We start from the raw sequence: 23,931 nt of genomic DNA on the forward strand, positions 1-23,931 counted from the left end.
AAGAAATTTAGAAAAGTCAGAATGGCATGACTTATCCCAGATGAATTCATATCATTATTTACTAATCACTGTTCTTTTCCCCAAGTGCTCATGAACCATCATTTTAATAATGCATTTTAGAATTTTGCCAAGAACCAAACTCAGGACATTATAAACAATCTACCTCCTCCCCTCCCCCTTTTATAAAGCAAGGCTTTTTCCTTTTTCACTAGGACTGCAGTCCCACACACAGTACTCAACAATTTTTAAACAGGTGGCAATCACATCTGCAAATTATTTTTTATTTTATTGGGCAACTGTCTCACCTGTTAATTCTCTGTGACAGTAGGCTTAAAAATCTGTAAGAGGAAGTTTTTGCCCTTCCCCTCCATTCCCAATTTAAAGTTCTTCTGGTCACATCTCCATTCAAATATATATTCTTCCCAGCCCTCAATAACACATACTGCATTCTCTTGTCAAGTATTCATTATTCATTCCTATATCTAAAACTCTGGCCCAGAAATATATATGCTATTTACCCTGCAGGCTATTTTTAGTTTAGCAATAATGGATATCCCTATCAGAAAAATTTTTAAATTAGAATATGGTAACCGGGGGGGGTATTAAGTTGGCCTAAATCTATTTTCAGAAGTTTTGTGAATGCAGTTTAAAAAGTACAAAGTGCTATATACATTCAGTAATATAAACCATTTGGAAACTACTAGTTTCTAAATCTAAAGCACTGTTTTTTGGTGTCTCTTCATGTGCAAAAACATGGCATATGCTTCTACCTACTGTCTTTCATAAAATCTACTTTTCTTCAGGTTTTAAGTTGGCATTTTGCTAGACACATTTTCTTACCTCTTTAAATTTATGCCTCTACAAGCAAACCTACATAAAAATTTGAACTCACAGAGACTATCCCACTTTTTAAACTAGAAAAGTCCCACCTCCAAGCACAAAAATAAAGATTTGAGTTATTTTCCTCACAGGACATCAAAAAGAAAATAATATGTGACATTGTAAACAACTGTGGCTGATAAAAGTAACTTAATTCTTCAGATCTTCTTAGACAACAACTTAGACCTCTTCAGCAGTTTCTTTATCTTCCTTGTAAGCCACTAGTCAGTCTTAAATATTCACAAGATGTAGAAAAGCAACAAAATAAAACTATAAAAAAAAACAATAATGTAATCAAATTGTTGTTCCTAAAATTATACATTAGAAAACATCAAGTGCATACCATCCCAAAGCCCTCAACATTCTACAACATGGAATTAGAAAACTAACATTTATTGATAGACTTAGGGTATATAATACATATTTCAAAAAACGTGGCAGTGAGAATACCAGCATAAAAAAGGGAAATTTGTGTTAAAAACAACCTGAAATCATCATTTGCAATATTACACAACAATCAGAGGTCTCACATACTCATGGTTTCCACATTTTCTAAATTGCCACTATCCCATGCAGCAATAAATAGGAAAGTAAGGTAATCACATTAAATTTGGGAAACAATCCGGTAACTCAGAATTTAGAGTCCTAACATCAGCTGCATTAAGAAAACCTAGGGGGCGCCTTGCAAAAATATTCCAATTAGTCCATATCTAGCATTTTCTTTGCAGTAATCATTTCTGGAATAAATAAGAACTAATTTACATTTTAAGTTATAATCATCAACTCATGGAAGTAGTTTCTATGATATGGCAATTTTTGGTCAACACAAAATTATTACAAATTGTGACCAAATACATTTTTCATAAGACATCACTAACACATGACTTAAATAAAATCTTGAAACTGGGGGTAGCAAATAAAGACAAGACGACTAAGAAGCATTTTCCACCATTTACTCTTGTTATCAAAAATAGTTCAACTCTTCTTGCAAAACAAAAACAAAATAGTACATACTGGACACATACATCACATTTTTCTTCCTATGGCTTTAGCCCCCCCACCCCACCGAAAGAGACAAAAAAAAAAAACCAAAAACAAAAACAAACAAAAAAAAACAAAAAACAAAAAACAAAAAAAAACCCAACAACAAACAACAACAACAGAAACAACTCTACCTGACCACATTCACAGAAAATGACACCAGGATACACTACAAAACAGAAGGAGGTGTCATCTGCTCTGTGTCCAAAGGTTTTCCCTCATTTCTTGGACTAGGTGAGTAACCATCATTGTACATGCTGTGTGCCAAATCAAAACATATCATCAGTGTTCTGTCAGATCTCACTTGAGACGGTGGACATAGTAGAAATTGGAAAATTTCTAGCAGTATTTTTCTATGTGCTGTCAAAACAGCAACTCCTCTTTTAAATCAGTAGGGCATTTTTCTGACAATCTAGTCAGTCCTTGTTTTTGTTTGTGCTGTGCTCTTTGAAGCAACTGACTAGATTTCCCTTCAACAGAATGTTGGTGACTCATCTGTCTCTCCAGTAGAATAGGACAGGGAAGAGGTGGATTTAAACTGAAACATTTTGTGCTTTACATGCAAAAGAGCATTCTAAAGAAGATTCCCCTTTTTTTGAACCTACCCAAAAAATGTACAGGCTTCACATAAAGGTGTTCTTGAAGTTTCTGTAAAGAAGCCTTCATAACCAAATAGCACCTTTTTAACTAAGAGCCATATTCAAAAATTATACATGTTACAAAAACCAAAAATGAAGAAGTGGCCTATGGCAGTAATATAATGTATAATAAATCTGGACAAGTTGTAGGGCATTATTCCAAAATTAATTTAAACAAATCCCAATTTCTAAATGAACTCATGGTTCATATATTTAATTTTATTGTCACCTAGTATAGTCTAAATTCAATTGCCTTCAGAATAAAACAGCTCTTCTCCACTTCCTCAAGTAGCCAATCAGAACATTGCTCAAAGTGAAGGAAGAACTTTATAGATTTTTTTTTTAAACCAGAAATTAATCAGACTTAACTAATCCAGGGACTCAACTTAGAAGAGCTTCTAGCATTAACAGCTTAATGTTTGAAGTCTAGCTGACAATTTCAGTTCTTTCATTTAGACAGATTTCTTTAAGCATTTATAATGAGGGGCAAATTTTCTCTTTCATAATACTGATTTAAGAACTGCTACTTACACCACGTAGCCAAATTTTCATGATCAGAAATGGTATGTCAGCACAAAGGTTGGGCTGGATACATCAGCTTTTCAACAGGAGAAATCGATGGCTTTTTGGAAGCAACACAACCTCCCTCCCCCCCTCCCCCCCCAAAAAACCAAGCTAATGGCTACTTTTCCACATAAAATTAGCACAATCTTGATGGACTGACTAGATACCACTTCCTTACATTTAATCAGAAACTTTGATTACGCACAAAGCATGACCAAAAACAATGAGGTTAATGTTATTATCCTTGCCAAAGACCATTTTGTATAAATCAGTTGCATCAGCATTTGTTCTCAAACTATGAGGTTCTGTAAGAACTAAGGACATATAGTTGTAGGGTTACTCCTCCATTATCTGCAAACTATTTCCCCGACACTAACACATATAACTTAGCAATGAAAACACTTGATACAAGTGATCTATATGCAGGAGCTCCGGCAAGTTAAACCAACAGAACCATAGCTGCCTTAAAACTGTAGCTACTTCCCCAACAGAGTAGGGTGAGAAGATAGACTGACTTAACAGTCATATCTCATGTCTATAGCTTCATCCAAACTTTTATCATCATGTGTACTGGCAGCTAAAAACGTAGTTACTGGTGACCCTGTTACATTAATTACACTGGTGCTTGTGCTGGCATTGCGCACAGCAATGCTGGTCACATTAATGCCCAAAGTAAGCCTGGTCTGCTCCAAGGCCTTTTCTGGCACTGCAAATGCCTCCAGCTTCTTCTCACCATTGGCCATATATGAGTTTTGGCAGCCACGACATATACAGTCTAAGCAGGCTTTGCGGTTAGAGTAGCAAGGGCAGCGTTGGCCTCGGCAGGTAAGAACACTTGGATTTTGAGTAGCACGCCCACACTTACACCCTTTCTTCTCTTGTGGCTTTTTGTACACAGTCTTGGTAGGACTTCCTGGCATAACATTATTGCTAGGAATCTTTTCCTTTGTTGCTTTATCTTTTGTTTTCAGAAGACCTGTTTTGGCTTTAGGGTGAGATTTTTTAGGTCCATGTTCCAAATTCTTTTTCATGCTTTTATTAGATAAAAGTACAGTTTTGGTGATTTTGGGGGTAGTGCCTCCATTGGGAACAGTGGCTATAGGCTGAAGAGAGATTTTGTTCTCCCGTTTCACTGTTACAGGAGCTGATGCCCCCAATGTTGGGCCTCGGATGATGCTAGAAATAGGAAGTGGCTGAACTTTCTCACTATCGCTTTCTGACCTCGATCGTTTTCTATTTAACTTAGCGACCTTAGGTGTTGCTGCTGTACATGATATCCCATGAGGTGATGGATTGGTGGACATGAAAACATGGCTAAGAGGCTGGGAAGAGAGCTGCATAAAAGGTCCGTTGGATACACTAGCCTCCAAGTTGGGCTGCAAATTAGAACAAACAACCTCTGTGTTTGAAACAGTTTCTAAGCTCCGGAGTACTTCCTCAACACTAAGTAATAAAGAGTCACCAGGTTTTATATCTTCACTGAAACTGCAGATATTGATGCCCGCTGGACACAAATCAGTAGAAACTGAGTCACAGACAGGTGGCAAGCTATTAGATATATCTTCAGTTTTTATGTCAACTCCAGTGTTACATACATCAACTGTATTTGAATGTTCAGGTGATGGAATATTTATACCAAACTTATCTATTGAAAGCCCATTACAAGTGGGCAATCCATTGATAACAGAACTGCTGATATCAATATTGAGTGTGCTTTCAGGTACTGGGGATAAACTAGCTTGAGGGTCATTAGTAGGATCTGAAGTTGAAGGTAAAGGGGAATGTGTCAAACACAAAGCAAAGGATGAATCTGAGGGTTTTTCCATCTCCTCGCAAAGCAGAGATCCATCTTTGAGCAACGCCAAAATATCAGCAGAACAATCAACTGCTTCTATTATGTCCCGTGCCAATGTAGTTTGTGTTATATATTCACATAGTTTTTTGTAACAGTTTACTAAGATGCTTAATTGTTTATTCTCTTCAAACTGTTCATAGTCCTTGCACCAGCTACATGACGGCTTCATCATCATTTTCTTGCCTCTACAAGTTTTGCAGACATAGTGTTGACATGTTGAGTTGGTGGGAGCAATAGGATCTTGCAGCAAATTTCCTAAAAGAAAAAAGGGAAGGAGGAAGACTTTAGTATAACAAAATCTAAATTTGCCTGGGCTAGACAAGGGCTAGAATGAAGCTGAGTTTCCATTTACCATGTCACAACAAAGACCACTTACAGGTTACAAGTCCAGGTTATAGTTAGGAAAAGGAACCTACCAAAACCCAAAAAAATACTCAACAATTGGGAAACATCTTATATAAAAATAAAATGTATCAATTAAGAAATAATGAAAAATATTCCTTTATACTATTGCCCCATGATTTTATTTGAAAAACAATCTTTCTTGTTTATGTGACTAAATTTTTTCTCTATGTGCTACAGCCCATTTTTTCCCTTTTCTATACACAAGGACCACTGAAGTAAAAGATGAGAAACAGCTCCATAAGCATAAGATAGAAGTAGACAAAATGAAACTTTAAGGGCTGCACTGTGAATTTTCTATACACAGAAAAACTGCAAAATTCTCTGTCCTTAGCATCACAGTAGCAGCACAAAGGGGAATGCTATAGACGCAGTAAGAATTCTAAGCATTTGCTGAAATAAAGACAAAACTTTAAGATTATCCTAAGCTATTTCACATTGTATAACTGGAGATTTAATCCACAAAAAACTCATATGCATTTATTTATCAAAGGGGTCAAGACAAACTTTGGTATGTGATGAGAATTTTTGTTTTTTTTCCAACAGAAAGAACTCCAACATTTGAGAATTGTCATTACTGTTGAAATATGTAGAAAATTTAACAAGCAGACTACTCTTTGAAAACAATATTCATTTGGATAAATTCTGGTGTGTCTTTATAAAATTATTTTCTCCTTTTCAGGGTAAAAATTTAAAAGGCCATTGTATGGTATCTACTACCTCATCCTTCATTTTCATAATATGGTTCTATTATTTGATATTTGACATGGTATAAATTACCAGAATGAACTACACACACATACACACACACACACAGATAGTCACATGAAAAGAAGTAATGAAGCCATACTCTATAAATACAATTAAGAATGCATATACAATACAAATAAAAGCTACCAATGCAAATGTTCAGATTGTTTTTATATTACCTTCCATTCTGGAATTAATTTTCCAAAGAGGAAGGATAAAGATAGCCAAAGGGGAAAAAGAAGCTCTACTGTTAAGATACGGGATAATTAATTTAATGGCAATGCCTGTCCATCCATAATAAAGTACAAATACTCAATTTTATCAACCCAAATTATAATTAGAAACTAATAAAAGCACTTAAGTATTACTATTAAAGGAAACTGAGGTAAAATTTTTCAAAAACTGTGGTCAATGACCAACAATGATTATGACACAGATTTTAAAAGTACACTAACTTTACCAACTTACTAGTTACAAATTAGAAGGGCCCATGCATATAAACTAAGAAGAGAGCATTCCTTATCATAGGAATGTGTCTAGAGACAACTGCCCAGATATTATTGCCCATGATTTCCGCTTTTAAGAAACAATCAGGGAATGATTGATCTAATTAAATACCTCTTTCTTGCAAATATTAATACTAGGATCTCTGGATTTGCACAGAATCCAATCTCTTCTTCTCAATCCCTGACTGGTGGATATAAAGAAGTTACTGCTATCCACAAGAAATTGTCCCCCATCTGTCCTACCTGAGGAGCTGTTATTTCCCCTTCTGGGTTGCTTCTTCTTCCCCCTTTTTAATCTGCCTATCATCTTCCAGCCTTCTCCTCCTCTAATGGGACAGCATATCCTAGAACCAGGACAAAAAATATCCAGGCCCATGTATGTTCCAAACTAACATATTCTCACTATATCTTTTCTTCGCTTTGTTTTCCAACAACAAATTACAACATGGCACAATAATTCCTTTGGGCGGAACAAAATAAATAAATGAACCAGGCAAGTGATGAAGAACCCAAAATAAGATATTCATTTAAGAAGATTCCAATAACCCAAAAGTGGTTTTGACAGAGTCGGAAAGTTATAAAGTCAGAAATAAATATCTCCAAAATAATTACACATAATGGTTATGTATATAATAGTATTCAACAGACTTAAAAAAAATAGCGATCTTGGGAAAAGGTTAGGAATATAGTCAACTTTTCTCATATATAATATTTATATATGTATTTGTATTCATACTCTAGTTGCAGTTCTCACTGATACCAGCCTGAGTTTGGTGGACGAGGTCTGTCACCAACTGATCCCAATCTCCCTTTGTAGCTTTAACTCACATTACTTACTCTCTTTCATGTGGTCCTAGGCCCCTGATGCCAACCTATGGCATGCAGAGACTTCTCTGTGGGCACACGAAGGCCCCTGGCTTGGCCAGCTGAGAGCCTGCCCCTGCTCCTGCTCAGAATGCAGGGGGTGGGGCATTCTAGCCTCCCTTCACTGTTCACTGTCTCAGGGGCTGATAGGGCTGGCCTGCCCAGCATAGCCAGCATAGCCAGCACAGCCAGCACAGCCTCCTCTGCTACCTGCCAGAACAGCAACAGGGCCACCTACCTACCTCCAATTGGAGCAGACCACCCCCAAGCCCCTCCCCCTGAATGCAGGAGTGGGGCACTGCACACAGTGGAGGGATCACAGCAGAGGGTCCCCAAAAAGTCCACTATCACTTGTCTAGCTCCTAGCCAAATAGGTTTTCCCGACTCCCTGTGCTCAAATCATTTCCTCTACCTAAAATGTCATCCCATACCATCTCTTCTCCCTCTTTTTCTTATTCTCTTATTCCCATTTACAACTTCTTTTATCCTTCAAAGAGCCAGCTCAATTGCCACCTCTTTCAAGCAATGTTTGAAAATTAAGTTCATTTCCCAAGCTTCTCTGTTAATACAACTATTTCTAGCCAATATCCTTCCCTCATATGTCTTGCATACAATGGCAGCCTAATCTTTAAGCACAATTTCATCAAAACACTCCACACCTCTAATGAAAAACTAACAGTGACTTTTCTAAAGTGCTTTGACTACCTTTCAAGTATCTTCCAAAGTGGTGCCACCACTGTATTTTATTACTCCTAGATACAAATCCTCTTCTCAGTAAAGCCAATCTCCTTAGATTTGCCCTGTAAATATCACACCATCAAAATCACCTCCAAAAATAACTTTGTTGAAAAGCACTTAATTCCTGTCAAAATACCAGTAAGCCTAAAGACCCACTTTACAAAGCAGTGCACATGGGAAGGGAGAAGAGGAGTCAGGACTTGGGTGCACAGAATTGTTATGCAATATAGTACAACAGTATACTATACTTTCTCCATGGAATTGGCACGCTGCAAAACAACTCAAGGTAACCTTTCCTTTGGGGACCTGTTCTCAAAAAAGGAACCACTTTCCATTTTATTTCTGGGTAAAGGGAAATGGGATTGGGAAGAAAACAAAATTGTAGGCAGAATTAAAAGTCTGTCTTAAGTTCCACTCCATCTTCCTTCTTTTACCCTTTTCCCAGTTGTTATAACATTACTACTTCCCTGTATCCTATGCACCCAATGTTCTCATGCTCTCCCTGCATTAACTAAAACTTAGTTCTAAAGCTAGGTTGAGCAAGGATCATAATGCCAAGCGTGAAGTCATCTTCCTAAATTCAAATCTGACTTCAGATACTCATTTAGCTGTGTGATCCTGGGCAAGTCACTTAACTGTTTAACTTAGTTCCTCATCTGACAAATGAGCAAGAGAAGGAAATGGCAAAACCAATCCAGGATCTTTGCCACAAAAACCCAGACAAGTTCACAAAGAGTCAGACACAACTGAAACGACTAAAGAAGTTCAGATTATTATATCCTATCCAAATCTCCATACCCAGAGATGTTACCAATGCACCAAAAGTACTTTTTTACTGTTAATGATAATTAGTCCAAGCAGATATTTTAAAAGAGCACTTCCAATATGAAGAATAAATTTTTCATTTCATTAGCAAACAATATATAACAGTATATATAATTGCTTGTTTAAAAAAATCCTTACCTTCCATCTTAGAATGGATACTGTATACTGGTTCCAAGGCAGAAGAGAGGTAATGAGGGTTAAGTGACTTGCCCAGAGTCACACAGCTGGGAAGATTCTGAGGCTAAATTTGAACCCAGAACCTCCTGTCTTCAAGCCTAGTTTTCTATCCATTGAGCAATTTAGTTGTCCCTATAATAATTGCTTGATTTAAGTTCTTTAACTATATTATGAAATTCTTGGAAACGGGAATGTCTTATCTTTTTTAATTCCCCAGGCACCCAGATATGCAATTATTATTGACAAAAAAGTCATCAATGTACAGGAAAACAACACTGGACTGGTTGCTATCAAAAGTCATGGGTTTGAGTCTTCCTTCTGCTGCTTTTTTAGAGAGGTTACATTAGACAAGTCACCTAATATGTCTCCAAGCGTCAGCTGAGGATTATGTGCACTAGTAGTATCCAAGAATATTTTACATACTACATTTATAATAAAAAGAATACTCATTCACTTAACTCATTCCAAGACTTTTTTTTAAATAATCTTAAAAAGTAATCCACTCAGTTAGGAATACACTTTCAAGGTGCAAAACCCCAAAAAAGTCATTTTTCTAATATTTCATATCATAATTGTATGCACTTGTGATCACAATCAATCTAAATGTACAACAGATTACATGTAGTTAAATAAATTGTGCTATAAACCATAATAGAGTACTATAATGTAATTAAAACAACAAAGTATGCAGAATATGAGGAAATCTGGAAAGGGTTTTATTATGTACTATAAAGCCAAAAAAAAAAAAAAAGAACCAGAAGGAAAATATATATGTTTTCTGGAACCATGTTAAGAGGAAAACAATAATAATAATGTTGCCCAAAAAAAGAGGCTCACTGAAACATTATTTTAAGTACATAGAATAAAACAGAAGGAAATATTTAAATGAATACAAACAGAGCAGATATGAAAGCACGCTGAATTTATTATATACTGACACATGTATGTGTATGTCTATATATTTTGAAGAAAGCCAAACATTTTAGAAATCTATGGCTTTTCACATAACCCTATGTTCTACTTTCCATACAGAAGTTTTTCAGATGTTTGTTAAAAATCTTAGAAGAACAATATTATTCAGTTGTATTGAAATGACAAGTTCCAAGTAATTTAATTGCTTTTATCCCGGGTTCTTTAATAACAACAAACTGCTGCAGGATTTTGAGAGAATTAAAAAACGCTAGTTATATGCTTCCAAAACATACTGCCTGAAAATGAGATGATGAGGGAAGGCAGTTGTTTTGTTGTGCAAACCTGACTGGACTTAGCAGAAGAATAAAGTCACACTATTTGGGTAGAGCACATCCACAGAATAATTACTGGATCTAAGAATGTTTCTAAATAGCTTAAAATTAGGAAATTTTAAACTCAGAATTTTCTTCAAAGCTAGTTTTAAATTTTGTTTTTATTTATTTGATTTTTATATCTATCAAGTATTGGATTTAAGGAAAATAAGAATAGACAAAATATTGATAAGAGGAAAATAACTGAAAATTATTATATTTTATGTAGTTACTAACACATTCAGTCTGCCCTATTGTTATTTTGTTTAATTTTTAATAAAACATTTCATTTGAGGAAAAATAAAAGAATCCATTTATCACAAGCAATTGAAAATAATTGGCAAATATGCCCCACTGTATGCATGCACACACGTACACACACACCCCAACCTAGCACCAAAGATATGGCTTCATATACTGCACAGACCTGAAGTTACTCTCATCCCTTTCTTCTCTGTGCCTCACTATCATAGCTACTCCCAAAATAGAAGCATGCCATTGTACCTCTCACCTAGCAGCTCTAAGAGGAAAAAAGTGGAGTGAAAGCAAGATGAGAATAAAGTGTGAAAGCAAGAAGGGAAATATGAAAGTAATAATTTTGCAAATCAGAAGATGAGAAGGAATATGCAAAAATGTTTTGGAAATACTGGGATCAGATATAACAATAGGATATAAACATTTTTTAATAAACGAAGCAAAAAAATTATAAAGTACAATAAAGTCGTGACATAAAAATACGGCAAAATACATCATTCTAATCAAATAAAAAGAATTCTAAAGTTACACAATATTTATACCAATCAATAAGACATAACAACTTAAAAGGACTACATACAGGAGTCAAATGAAGAGGTCTTCACTGCCAAAATTCCATCTTTCACCAACAGGTGGTATGTTTTTTCATGTTTCGTTAAACTTCCCTAATCATATAATTTTACATTCCTTAATCACCAAAACAGCAATTTTAATATTTAAAATACCTTCACCTTATGGAAAAGTCTGTTTTCACTTTTATCCGTTGTTCTGTGCGATTGATAATTTGTTCATTGACCAATTTCCACAAGCTTCCTTTAATTCTTTGTTCTGTTGCATCAATTTCTCTATAGTGAAACCTCCAACATTGTTATTTAAATGTTTCCACATTTTTATACTGATCTTAAGAGTTGCAGTTTTTCATACACACCCTCAACCCAAGCTCTCAAGCCTATTTCTGACTCCACCTTCCTCCAATCAAACACTGAAAGTATCAATCTGTTTCATTTTCATTCACTCAGCACTCAAACTTAGTTTAAAATACAAGTGATTTCAAGTTATTACTTCACAAGGTTTAGACAAGGGGATAACTACCAAGTATGATGGCCAATTATCTTTGGCATACATATACAAATTGTTACCAATATGCCAAAACCTGTCACTTCTCCAGTGCCTAAAGCTTATTGAAAGTTAACATATAGAAGTTCAACCTCTCCTAAATCAGTGGGAAAGGATTTTACTCTTCCAATATGTTTCTTACAGCTAAGATTTAAACTTTGTCCAGACACTGTGCTAAATGTTATAGGATTTTTTTTCTAATTGTTTCTTTTAATCATATTTGATTACAATTGATAACAATCCTGCAAGAGGTACTATTATATCCCAATTCTTTACAGTTTAGAAAACTGAGACAGGGATTAAATTATTTGACTACAAACACACAGCTAGTGTCTAAGGCCAGATTTGAAACTCCAGCCTCTTTCTGACTGTAGGCCCATGGTTCTATCCAATGTCACGAGTTATCCTCCAATAGAACCCACAGTTCCATATTATTTCCGATGTAAAAGGCAGTGGAAATCATAGCTAGTCCATTTTTACAAATAATTTTACCTCAAAATTTATCAGAGTTGTTGTAAGAATATGCAAATATCTGAAAAAGGCATTTACACTTAGCTTTTCCTATCGACCAGTAATGGCAAACCCTTTGGAGACCAAGTGCCTACACTGCAACCCTCACACTACATGTGAGCAGCCCTCCTTACCCTAGACAGGGGAAGGAGGAAGCGCTCCCATTGGCTGCTGGGCAGAGGGGCAGATCATGTGAGAAATATCCTCAGGCATGTGTGAAGAGGGGGAGGGAAGCAGCCCCCTCTGGCATGTGTGACATGGGTTCACTAACAGGGCTGTAGACCCTTTAAGTACTATCTGGTCTAGGGAAAGAAAGGCCCTTCTCACTCATCTGAGTCTTATATATTAATAAAGTTTAGAAAGCCAACACAAAAGTGCCTGGGGAAATGAGAAAGGTAGTAATGTGCTACAATCTGGTGTTAGGCTGAGGCTGTCTTGTTTAATAACTAGCCTTCTTCCTTTCTTTCATTCCATTAGAATATAAACTCATGGTAAATAAGGATTGTTTCAAATTGTTTTAATTCTACAAACAAGGCCTAACACATGATAGGTACTTAGAACTAGAAACACTATCTTTTACCTTTCTTTGAATACCAGGCACTTAACCCTAGCACATAGTAGATGCTTAATAGATACTTGCTGATTCCTCTCTCATCTAGATGTTCAATGCTTTAAATTTAAAACTCTGTCCTAGAAAGAATAAAAGATATTTATCATTCTTAGAGAACCCTCCATTAGCCATAACAGTTGATGTTTCAAATCATAAAAAGTTTTCTATAATGTTTAGGAAAGGTATCTATCTGTCTTACTACTTTGGCAAAATGGCAAAGGAAAGTGAGGATAGTAATATTCATATAATTTTAGCCCCTTTCTCCTTAAAAAAAAAAAAAGTACTAAGATCTACAGTTCACTCTAGTTACTTTCTCTGAAAAATAGAACTTTGTACATGTCACTCTCCTGCTCAAAAGTTTTCAATAACTATCTCAAACTCCTTGGCTTTATATTCCAAGGATATGTACAGATTTCCCCATAATCTTTCCCACAAAAATAAGCAAAAAAGGTGATTATTTTTTAATGTCAAGAAAATTTTTAAGTATTAATCCCATGCCCCCCCTAAAATTTCCCTAAAATACATATACAATAAAACAAAATAGATGTCCATTGACAGGAATGGCTAAACAAAATGAGCATAATGGATTATACTGTGAACTAAGAAACAATGAAGAATTCAAAGATGTACAAATGTACAGAAAGACCTTGAAAATGTTTAGAGGAGCTATAAGAAGCAGTAGAAAACAATTTGTTCAATGATATAATTTAATGGAAAAAGCAAAACTTAAAAAGCTAAACTGAATGCAGTACGTATAATTATAGTAAACAAGTTTGACCTTTTAAAACAACAAAAAGTACATCTCTCTCCCTTCTTGAGAGGAAAAAGACTACAACTGTGGAACATCAAAATATCTTGTCAGAATTGGCTGAGCTGATTAACTATCTTTATATTGTCTTTTTTGCTATTCTCTTACAAGGGATGACTCTCTAGATAGGAATGGGGTAAAGATAAAGATAAAAAATAAAGGCTACATTAAAATAAAAGGCTAAGAGGGAAGAAACAAGCAATAGCAATCTATTTTTTTTTCAATATCAATCAGAAAGATTATTTTCTCAAAGGCTTAAGCCGGAGAAGAAAAGAAAGAAGCCTAGATTCTATATTCATGGGAAGTAGCATCCTGATTCCCACTGCTTGGGGTGGATAGAATAGTGTTATTGGAGAAAAGGAAGAAGTAATCGATTCCTAACTAGTTTCCATTTTTTCCTACAAGGGGAATTAATTGACTTGAAAATTACAGAATAAACTGGGGGAAATTAAAATTACAACAAAAGAGGTAACAGCACTAGGAGGCAAATAAGTATTGCATACCAGTGGCAGCAAAGAGACAATTCTAGTCTACAAGACTCTTTGTCCTGACAAGATAAGAGCACAAGGCCACAAGAAAAAGCCACAGGTCATAAAAGTTCAAGTTTGGGGTCCTTGGAAGTAAGGTTCATATTACTCAGTCCTGAGATGCCACAGAAGGCCCTGAAAATAATACCAATCAGTACAAAAGATTATTATGTAATTAAGGATTCCCTCCAAAAGGAAGAGTAATTTTTTAAAAATTTAAAAATTATTTTTCACAAAGTCTACATGAAAACCTAAAAAAAAAAGTGAAGAAATGAAATAAAAGCACTTAAAGAATTGGAAGGGAAATAAATCTCAAGTGGTAAATCTTACTCAAAAGAAAAAAGGTCCCTAAAAACAAAAGACCAAAAAGAAATTAATGACTCCCTGAGACTTTAAGAAGTACAAGAACAAAATCAATAAGATTGAAAAAATAAGAAAAAGCCATCAATAAGAACATCTCCATATACATCAAAATATTTCTAACAACACTTTTTGAGATAAAGAATTAGAAACAAAGTAGAAGCCTACCAATTGAGGAATAGATAAACAGGATTATTGTGCTCTAAGAAATGTGTGAATACATGTACAAACAAAACCAATGCAACCAAAATTAGAAGAGAAGCAACAAATTGGGAAACAATCTTCATAAAAAAAAAACCTCTGACAAAGGTCTAATTACTCAAATTTATAAAGAGCTAAATCAATTGTACAAAAAAAATAAATTCATTCTCCAAATGATAAATGGGCAAGGGACATGAATAGGCAATTTTCAGCTAAAGAAATCAAAACTATTAATAAGCACATGAAAAAGTGTTTTAAATCTCTCATAATCAGAGAGATGCAAATCAAAACAACTCTGAGGTATCACCTCACGCCTAGCAGATTGGCTAACATGACAGCAATGGAAAGTAATGAATGCTGGAGGGGATGTGGCAAAGTCAGGACATGAATACATTGCTGGTGGAGTTGTGAACTGATCCAACCATTCTGGAGGGCAATTTGGATCTATGCCCAAAGGGCACTAAAAGACTGCTTGCCCTTTGACCCAGACATAGCACTGCTGGATTTGTACCCCCAAAGAGATAATAAGGAAAAAGACTTGTACAAGAATATTCATAGCTGCGCTCTTTGTGGTGGCCAAAAATTGGAAAATGAGGGGATGCCCTTCAATTGGGGAATGGCTGAACAACTTGTGGTCTACGTTGGTGATGGAATACTATTGTGCTCAAAGGAATAATTAAGTGGAGGAATTACATGGAGACTGGAGCAACCTCCAGGAAGTGATACAGAGCGAGAGGAACAGAACCAGGAGAATTAGTACACAGAGACTGATACACTGTGGTACAATCGAATGTAATAGACTTCTCCATTAGTGGCAATGCAGAGATCCTGAACAACCTGGAGGGACTTATTAGAAAGAACACTATCCACATCCAGAGGAAAAACTGTCGGGGTAGAACCACTGAAGAAAAACAACTGCTTGATCACATGGGTCGAGGGGGATACGATTGGGGATGTAGACTCTAAATGAACGTCCTAGTGCAAACATCAACTACATGGAAATAGGTTCTGATCAAGGACACATGTAATACCCAGTGGAATTGCACATCAGCTACAGGAAGGGTAGGGGGAGAGAAGGGAGGGAAAGAATATGATTCTTGTAACCAAGGAATAATGTTCTAAATAAACTAAACAAATTAATTTTTTTTAAAAAGAAATGTGTGAATACAGAAAAGCATGGAAAGATCTATCTGAAATGATGCAAAGTGAAGTAAGCAGAACAAAAAATATATATACAATAACTATGACAATGTAAATGCAAAGAACTATACACCAAAAATTGTGATTGTTCTTAGAATAGAATATTCCGGGGCAGCTGGGTAGCTCAGTGGATTGAGAGCCAGTCCTAGAGACGGGAGGTCCTAGGTTCAAATCTGGCCTCAGCCACTTCCTACCTGTGTGACCCTGGGCAAGTCACTTGACCCCCATTGCCTAGCCCTTATCACTCTTCTGCCTTGGAGCCAATACACAGTATTGACTCCAAGATGGTAAGGGTTTAAAAAAAAAAAAGAATAGAATATTCCAAAAAACAACCTATAATAATGTATCCTGCAAAGTTGAGTATGAATATAAATCCTAAAGGTTAAAAGATAAATCTGTAATGGAATAAAGTACTTCCTAACATTTCTGATGACAAGAGAGTTAAAGGAAAACTCTTAAAGGGGAACAAAAAGAAAAACCTAGAAAGGGAAATTTATTTAAGCGACTGAAGAGCCTGTAAGATGCATTTTTAACATTCTAATGGGGAAGGTGTATATTATACTTAATGGGCCAATAGGTCTTAGTGGATAGATTATCAGGCCTGCAATCAGGGAGATCTGGGTTCAAATCCACATTCATATAGACATTTACTGGATCTGTGATCACCCCAGGTAAGTCACTTCACCCTGTTTACCTCAGTTTCTCCATCCATAAAATGAGTTGGAAAAGCAAATGGCAAACCATTCCAGTATCTTTGCCAAGAAAACCCCAAATGAAGTCACAGAATCAGACACAACTGAAAAATGACAGAATAATGATGTAGGAGAAGGAAAAAAAAGTATCTCTTCAGAACTTTAAATTCTCCAAAGGACACAAAAGAAGTTAAAAAGTTAAAGTTAAAAAGGAAAATGAAGGCTTTGGGAGGGTAAACTGGTTCTGTTCTGAAGAAGAGTGGAGAGAAAGGAAGGTAAAAGGGAGACTAGAAAAAGAGGGCAAGCATTTCTCATAATTAAGATACATAAGTACACAAATATGGAAAGAATAAGGGGAAGTCCAACATCAGAAGAACCTTACTGTTATCTAGTGGGAGAAAGAAGTGTTAAATACATGTGAAGAAGCAAGGGGTAGGTAAGGGGAGAGGGGCATAATAAAATAATACCAGGGCGGGAATAATTGTACAGGAAACAAACTTTCCAATTGGGGAAGGAGTAAAACGGAGAGGGGAAGGGCTGGAATCTAAGAAATTATCAAATTGGAAAATAGCTGGACAAATTGTGGTATATAAGAATATAATGTTACTGCAGCATATAATAAATGACAAGAGATGATTTCCAAGAATCCCAGGTAAAATGAACTACCACAGAATAAAACTGATAGAACCAAGACAACAACTTTACAAGCCCAGTAGAAGTATAAAAGAAAAATAATTTTTGAAAGAATTATGATCGCTGTAAAGACCAATTATGTCTTCAAAGGTCCTAGAATCGAGCATATTACTCATCTCAACAGAGAAAAAATGGACTCAGGATGTAGAAAGAGATATATTTCTGAACATGGTCACTGGATAGGTTCATGTTGACTATGTCATTTATTACAAAGGAGTTTTCTCCTTCTATTTTTAAAGGAGATAGAAGATGGAGGTATGGATAGGAAATGATGTCCAAAAAAAAGTCCAGTAGAAAAAAATTTTTTGATAAAAAAAATAATGGAATGAGAAAAAAAAAACAAACAAGTATGGAATTTACTCTTTAAAAAATAAACAGTATGAAATAGATTCTGATTCATATACAATCCTCTTTTTATGTTCCTCTGTATGATTGGAAATTATTTTTTTTGGTATAAAAGTGCAGAATAGTCACAGGCACCTAACTGTAATCAATAAGTTCTTGGTTGCCAGGCCCTGATAGACTACCATCAACAAGAAGTTAAAATTATTTAGACCTGTTATATAATATTGTTTACTAATGTTCAGAGTCTCTGAAAAGCCCCATGAAATAAAGAAGAAAGAAAAGAAAGAGGCACCCATAGTGGATGTTAGCACTGATCTTGAGTCAGAGGACCTGGGTTTTTATTATAGAATCTCGGAGTGAGAAGGGATCCTCCAGGCTGAAAGAGGATTTTCTACATCTCTCAAAAAGTAGTTATTCACATTCTGAAGTGTTTTTTTTTCTTTTTTAAAAACCTACTACCTAGAAGTAACTTAAGATATCATTCCCTTACTAAATCTACCTTTCTTGAGTATCCACCCACTACTCCTGATTCTGTCCTCTTAGATAGTAGAACAAGTCTAATCCCTCTTCAGAGACAGCCCTTAATATACTGGCAGATAACCATCATGTCTCCCCATATTCCACTCTTCTCTTTTCCTTTCCTCCTCTTTACCAAGCTATAAAATTATTCCAGTAGCCCTCTAGATGCCCTTCAGCTTAATAAAGTTGTTCCTAAAATAAAATACCTAGAGTTGAATATGAAATTTAACATATTTGATATGACCAGGAAAGGCAAAATAGAGTAGGTTAACACCTCTGTTGTTTTCATTTATCTTTTTGAGTATACAACATTTTGATTTTTCTGATGCTATTCCATGACAACCTTTTAATACCTCTATCTAATGGAGCTTGGTTTAGTGCTTAGTTTACAATATAAGTACCAAATTTTTCTTTCTCCAATCACTGCCCTAACAAAATAATGAGACCAATTCCTGCCTTTCTGTGCTACAAATAATTGAAGAGGAAAAAACATTTAAGTTACAAATAAACTTAAAACAGGAGTTACTAACTATAGCTGCATTTTCAAAATATTATTTTTAAATTTATAAATGTAGGTCTATGGAGGAAATTAATTATCCTTAAAAGGTTAACAAAATATTTTCAAAAATTAGTTCAAAGGGGGCAGAGCTAGGTGGCTCAGTGGATTGAGAGCCAGGCCTACAGATGGGAGGTCCTAGGTTCAAATTTACCCTCAGACACTTCCTATCTGCATGACCCTGGACAAGTCACTTAGCCCCCACTGCCTAGCCCTTACCATTCTTCTGTCTAAGAACCAATACATTCTTCTTAAATGACTAAAAGTGAAACACAATTTCACAAAGTCTAAATGACTAAGACCATCATGCCATCTGCCCAATGAGAATTTTTTGAATTTTTTTTTAACTGAGAGAATGTAATTGTTCAGTTGTGTCCAAGTCTTTATGCCTTCATTTTAGGTTTTCTTGGCAAAGATATTGGAATGCTTTGCTCATTTTAGATGAGGAAACTGAAACAGTGTTGTGACTTGCCCAGGATCACACAACTAGGGAAGTGTCTGAGGCCAGATCTGAAGTTGGGAAGATGAATCTTCCTGACTCCAGGTCCAGTACTCTTTCCACTGTGCCACTGAACTACCCTACATAAAAGAATTACACATTTATATACAAGGAATAATTAAGGTGCACTGCTTCATTAATTCATCCTTGTATACCTATAAATGTATGAGGCAGAAGGAATCAAAATGATATTATCTGAAACCATTTTTTTAAACAAAAGCATTGACAAAAGAGAGTATAAAATCTTTTAGTCAGTAAAATAGGAAATTTAGGCAGAAGAAATGGTACTCTTGTAGTCAAGTATTTGTTTTGTCAAGACAATATAAAGGATATCAAAGTATCATGAAAGATATCTTTAAAAGTAGCATCAAGTTGCATACTCACCTAAAAATGGAATTTGTAGTAAAGGTGAAATCTACTCAAGGATGTCTTTAAGAAACAGCAACATAGGGGCAGCCGGGTGGCTCAGTGGATTCAGAGTCAGGCCCAGAGATGGAAGGTCCTTGGTTCAAATCTAGCCTGAGACACTTCCTAGCTGTGTGACCCTAGGCAAGTCACTTAACCCCCATTGACTAGTCCTTACCACTCTTCTGCCTTAGAACCAATACATAAAAAAGAAGAAAAACAGCAATACATCTATAAAGACTCCATCACAAGAACTATGATGAAATTTAAAATTATACTTTACAATTTTACTTAAAAAAAAAGAACACATCAAAAAATCATATTAAAGATCTTAAAATAACAAAGTATAAAAGGAATGCTATAATTGAAGATGTCTTGAGTTAAAACTGTGAAACTTCCTGAAGACTGAAATCTCTTTTTTTTTCAGTATCATAATCACAAAGTATCCTCTTTTTCTATTCCTTTGTAAATAATTCAGGTAAAGTCCACTATTTTTTATCATTTTAGTATATTATCTACACTTACAGTACAAAAGCAAAAGACTTTCTTAATAAAAGGGAAGAACTATGTTAGCAAAATGCAGCTATGAATCTCTTAAGAACTAAAGGCAGAGGAAAAAAATAATTTTTTAAAGATTTAAAGGCAGAAATTCTCTTTTCTCTGGGTTAAGGAATAATTTAGTGGCTTCTTTGTGGGATTTTGCTTAATAACTTTTGATCTAAAAATGGATGGTAAGTACTTGTCCTAAATGGGCTGAAAGTAGGACATCCCTTTTTTTTTTTTAAAGCAGAACAATTATTATATTTGACTGGATTAAAAAGTTGGGAGAGGTTAGAAAGATACTTTTAAAAGATGCAAAACTATTCTAGGTGGAGGGAATGAAGGAAATTTTGATCACCAATACACTGTTGGTGGAATTGCCATTTGATCCACCCATTCTGAAGAGCAACTTGGAACTATGCTCAAAGGACTCTAAAACTGTACATAACCGCTGATCCATCAATATCATTACTAGCTCTGTATCCCAAAGAGATCTAAAAAAAGGGGGGGAAAGGACCTATTTATATAAAAATATTTACTGCAGCTTTTTGTGATAGCAAAGAATTGGAAATTAAGGGGTTGTCCATCAACTAGGGAATGGCTGAAAATATTGTGATAGATGTTTGTGATGGAATACTATTAAGCTATAAGAAATGACAAGTAGGTCGCTTTTAGAAAAACTTGGTAGGACTTACATGAACCAATGCAAAGTGAAGTGAGCAGAACAGAAGAACAGTGTACACGATGATTTATTTTTTACAAAAAACTTTAAATGACCCAGTTATTCTCAGCAATGCAGTGATCCAAGTCAACCCCAGAGATTCATGATGAGAAATGCTATCTGCTCTCTGAAAAAGAACTGATAGTCTGAATGTAAACGACATTTTACTTTTTACTTCATCATCTTTTCCCATTTCTCTTCCACAAAATAACTAATATGAAGAAATGTTTTACACAGTGGTACATGTAAAATCTATATCAGATTGCTTACCTTCTGGGGGTGGGGGGAGAGGGAGGGGTAGGAAGGAAAGGAGAGAATTTGGAACTCAAAAATTTTAAAAAATTAACGGTAAAAAATTGTTTTCATATTTAATTGGGGAAAATAAAATATTATTTAAAAAAGAACTATTCTGGGTGTTTAATTCAAGAAAGGTATGAGATTCTGCCAATAATGAGCTTTTGGCAACATGATGCCAAGGCCTTTACACAACACATCCTCAAATTCCTTACCCGATTCAGATTCCTCAACCTTCTGCTGTAAGAAACATTTACATTTTTGGAGATCTCTACCCCCTAAATATAAAGTGCAAAATGATGTATCTAAGGAAGTTGTCAGTTTTCACAAATCTAAAACCATACTAAAACTGAAGCAGAAGAAACTATTGATGGTGACTGATTTTTTCAAAAAAAGTTATAATTTATGTTACATATTCAAAGTTTTCTCCATAGTTCACACTGCTAAAAATAAATTTTCTACATTTAACACTGAGGTCAGCACTCAATGAAGAAAGTAGATTATGAGTAAACATCTTAAAATCAAACAATTCCATTTTCAACAAAAATTAAACATAGTTGAAAATTGATTATAGGACAAAAAGAAAAAAAAATAGAACCTAGAATGCCTTAGAGTCTCTTAGGCAACTGGGGAGTAGCTAAACAAACTCTGGTAAATAAATGTAATAGAATTTTTTTAAAGCACTATAAGAAAAAACAAAGAGAAGATTTCAGAGATTTCTGGGTAGTATGAACTGATGCAGAATGAAATAGGCAGAAGTAGCACAGGTTGCACAAGGACTTAGTACTTAGTAAAAGAAAAACAACTTTCAAAAACCAAAGAGCATTGTTAATCAATACAATGACCAACCATATCTCCAAAGAAAGCATGTGACTCACTTCCTGACAGAAAAGTGATGAGTATAAGACACAAAAAGACACACACTTTTGGACAAAGTCACTGTGTTGATTCACATTGTTTGACTATGCTCATTGGTTAAAAGGGCATTTTCTTTCTCCAAGTTCTTAATGGGGATGAAGACCAGGTTAGGAATAGTGATATTTAAAAAAGAAAGCCAATATTTTTTAAATGCAAAGAAAGCAGAAGGAAATTCAGAAAGAAGTAATGAAAGTAACATATAGAACTTATTGTTTATAGTTTTCCTAAAAAGTCAAATGATGTAAAATGGAAGAAAAACTTTCATATACAATCTTCTGGTGTTCTGCTTTGTGTATGGAAATGGTCTTTTTTGACATAATCTATAAAAATTAAGTAAATTGGAACTGTGTAATTATCGGAATTACATACCTTTCCATTTTCTATCAAATGTGAGGTTATATGTTCCTGATCAAAGTGACTTGGATCTCAGATTCTTCATTTTTAAATTAAGGACTTGAACTAGATTAGATTATTTCTTTGGTTCCATTCAGTTCTAAAATTAGGACTGTAACTATAACTTATTTCCATTATTCTATGTCAATGATGACAAACCTATGGCACACAGAGCACTCTCTGAGGACATGTGGCCATGCCACGTGCACCCACCCCCACCCCCCATCCCCTTTCATTACTAGAAAAGCAGAAGGAATTGGGCAAAGCTACTCCCCTTCCCCTCTCTACCTGATAACATTTTTTTCACATCACCCACCCCTCTTTCCAGCAGCCCAAGGGCAGTATTTTTCCCTCCCCTCTGTGGTGTAAAAAGGGTGTTGGGGGGGGGGGGGGGGCTCCTGGTACTTGGGGTGGGCACAACATGGCACTTCATCTCTAAAAGGTTTGCCATTAGTGTTCTATGTGAACCCTCTGCTACAGTCCAATTGGTCTATTCATAGATGAATGAACTACCTACTATCATACTGTTTACATTCACCTACTATCATGGAGTCAGTACCATTTCTTTCAAACCAGCTTCATTCCACATTCTATGTGAGGTGTGCCTCAACTTTTGGGCTCTTTCCCATAGCAAGTACTGAATGCTAACCATGAATTTGGAATGTAGTAGGAGATACACTGAATTGTTCCTTTATCTTTTTATTAGGTAAATGTCACAAGTTAGCTTAAGGACCACATAACAAAATGCTTAGCAACAGTTCCAGCAGAGAACTTTGTATAAACATTTTCAATAAATATGTTGCCATTCATTGTCAGATTGGGTGGTAAATTCTCTAAAGCTTCATTTAAACAGGAAATGCTTCTTGACCTTTAAAATGAAAATGTAAATGTAAATAAAGCACACAGCTTTGAATTCTATAGTAGGCCCCCCTACTATAGAATTCAAAGCTGTGTGCTGTGTGGCACAAGGGGCAAAGAGGTAGTCCTGGAATCAGAAAGATATCGGTTCAAATCTGAACTTATGACACTGTGAACCTGAGAAAGTCACTTTCTGGGTGTGACCTTTGGCAAATCATTTAACTTGCCTTTGGCTTCAGTTTCCTCAGCTGTAAAATGGTAATTTTACACCTAATAATCTCCATGGGATGTTGTGAGTGAAAATAACTGTAAAGCACTAGGCACAATAACAGGCACATAAGTGAGAAAGATGATAGGAGGGAGGGAGGGAGGGAGGGAGGGAGGGAGGG

At 35.4% G+C, this 23,931-nt stretch overlaps 1 protein-coding gene across 2 annotated transcripts in view; it reads right to left on the minus strand.

Annotated features, from left to right (window-relative positions):
• Positions 1-1,256: 1,256 nt before the first annotated feature.
• Positions 1,257-23,931, minus strand: part of MSL2 (MSL complex subunit 2) — a 45,090-nt gene continuing 22,415 nt past the window's right edge. For both annotated transcript variants that reach the window (XM_056793651.1, XM_016433551.2), the window contains one exon: positions 1,257-5,232. In XM_056793651.1, coding sequence (XP_056649629.1) covers positions 3,638-5,232 — 1,595 coding nt within the window. In that variant the 3' untranslated portion in view covers positions 1,257-3,637. The remainder of the gene's footprint in view (positions 5,233-23,931) is intronic.

The sequence above is a fragment of the Monodelphis domestica genome, chromosome 4 (assembly GCF_027887165.1).
Source record: "Monodelphis domestica isolate mMonDom1 chromosome 4, mMonDom1.pri, whole genome shotgun sequence".
NCBI classification, from domain to species: domain Eukaryota; kingdom Metazoa; phylum Chordata; class Mammalia; order Didelphimorphia; family Didelphidae; genus Monodelphis; species Monodelphis domestica.